The following is a 1,989-nucleotide window of genomic DNA, read 5'->3' on the forward strand; positions in this document are numbered from 1 at the left end:
ATGGCTTCCATCACCATGGTCAACAAGCTAAATCTGGTAACTCAGGATCACCCAAATCCTTACAAACTCAGATGGTTGAACAAGGGAGCAGAGGTTAAGATTAACAAACAATGTCTAGTCCCATTCTCTACTGGGAAAGTGTATAATGATGAGGTACTGTGTGATGTTGTACCCATGGATGCTTGCCACCTGCTGTTAGGGAGGCCATGGGAGTTTGACAGGAGTACAACTCATCAGGAGAAGAAAAATGTTTACAGCTTCAAGCATGAAGGTAAGAAGGTCACCCTGACCCCCTTACCACCAAACCAAAGAAACTATGGGAGCCCAAACATGCCAGAAGAGATCAGTGGTGTACTGTTCTTATCTGAGGCTGCCATGATCCAGGAAATAAAACAGGAGAAACCTTTATTGATCCTACTGTCCAAGGAAGTGATTGAAAGGGAGGGTTCGAAGTTGCGTGCAGAAATTGAACCTTTGATCCATAAGTTCAGGGATGTTTTTCCAAGGGAACTACCTAGTGGACTGCCCCCCCTAAGGGAAATTGAACACCATATTGATCTTGTACCAGGTGCTGTACTGCCTAACATACCTGCTTACAGGAGTGATCCAGCAGCCACCAAGGAGTTACAACACCAAATTGAGGAACTCATGAGCAAGGGCTTTGTCAGGGAATCTCTAAGTCCTTGTGCAGTCCCTGCATTGCTTGTCCCTAAGAAGGATAGAACATGAAGAATGTGTACTGACAGTAGAGCCATTAACAACATTACTGTCAAGTATAGGTTCCCTATTTCAAGGCTAGATGATATGCTTGATGAACTGAGTGGTGTCAGAGTTTTTTCCAAAATTGATCTCGGGCAAGGGTACCCTTAGATGAGAATCAGAGAGGGAGATGAATGGAAGACTACCTAACAAAGCATGGGTTATATGAGTGGCTTGTAATGCAATTTGGCCTCTCAAATGCACCCAGCACTTTCATGAGGTTGATGACTGAAGTGCTGAGGCCATGCTTAGGTCAGTTTGTTGTGGTGTACTTTGATGACATACTGGTGTACAACAGCAGCAGGGAAGATCATATCAGGCATCTTGAAGTGGTCTTTAAAATTCTCAGGGAGCAGAAGCTGTTTGGCAAGCTAGAAAAGTGCACCTTCATGGTTGAAGAGGTGACCTTTCTAGGCTATATTGTCTCTGGAAGAGGTATATCAGTGGACCAGGAGAAAATCTCAGCAATCCTGTCCTGGCCAGTCCCTAAGACAATCACTGAAGTCAGGGGATTCCATGGATTGGCTTCCTTTTACAGAAGGTTCATTAAAAACTTCAGTTCAGTTATAGCACCAATCACTGAGTGCATGAAGAAGGGAGAGTTTCAATGGACTGACAATGCTCAACAGTCCTTTGAAATAATTAAGAAGTTAATGTGTGAAACTCCTATCCTAAAGCTGCCAGACTTTAATCAGTTGTTTGAAGTTGAATGTGATGCTAGTGGAGTTGGCATTGAAGCAGTTTTAATTCAGGCTCAACAACCAGTAGCCTATTTCAGTGAGAAGCTAAATGGAGCTAAACTGAAATACTCTACCTATGATAAGGAGTTTTATGCTATCATCAGAGCCCTGATGCACTGGAATCACTACCTGAAGCCTAAACCATTTGTGTTGTATTCAGACCATGAGGCACTAAAATATATCAATGGTCAACACAACTTAAGTCACAGGCATGCTAAGTGGGTGGAGTTCTTGTAGTCATTCACTTTTTCTAGCAAATACAAGGAGGGAAAGCAAAATGTAGTGGCAGATGCATTGTCAAGGAGGCACTCCATACTGCCAGTCATGGGAAACAAGGTCCTTGGGTATGAGTTCATGAAAGATATGTACAAGGAAGACCCTGATTTCTCAGAAGAGTGGATAACTCAAACTGGGAGACAGAAGATCCTAGGGAGCAAGTACCTCTTGCAAGAAGGATTCTTGTTCCAGGGCAACAAGCTGTGTGTGCCCA

At 43.4% G+C, this 1,989-nt stretch overlaps 1 protein-coding gene across 1 annotated transcript; it reads left to right on the forward strand.

Annotated features, from left to right (window-relative positions):
- On the forward strand, positions 1-729 carry LOC141649351 (uncharacterized). Its single transcript, XM_074458044.1, has one exon. The coding sequence runs from the start codon at positions 1-3 to the stop codon at positions 727-729; it is 729 nt and encodes a 242-aa protein (XP_074314145.1).
- The last annotated feature ends 1,260 nt before the right edge of the window (positions 730-1,989 follow it).

Source organism: Silene latifolia, chromosome 3 (assembly GCF_048544455.1).
Source record: "Silene latifolia isolate original U9 population chromosome 3, ASM4854445v1, whole genome shotgun sequence".
Classification (NCBI taxonomy): Eukaryota; Viridiplantae; Streptophyta; class Magnoliopsida; order Caryophyllales; family Caryophyllaceae; genus Silene; species Silene latifolia.

Excerpts from the sequence above, each read along its gene's own strand:
- LOC141649351 (XM_074458044.1), top strand. The coding sequence starts at position 1 with ATGGCTTCCATCACCATGGTCAACAAGCTAAATCTGGTAACTCAGGAT.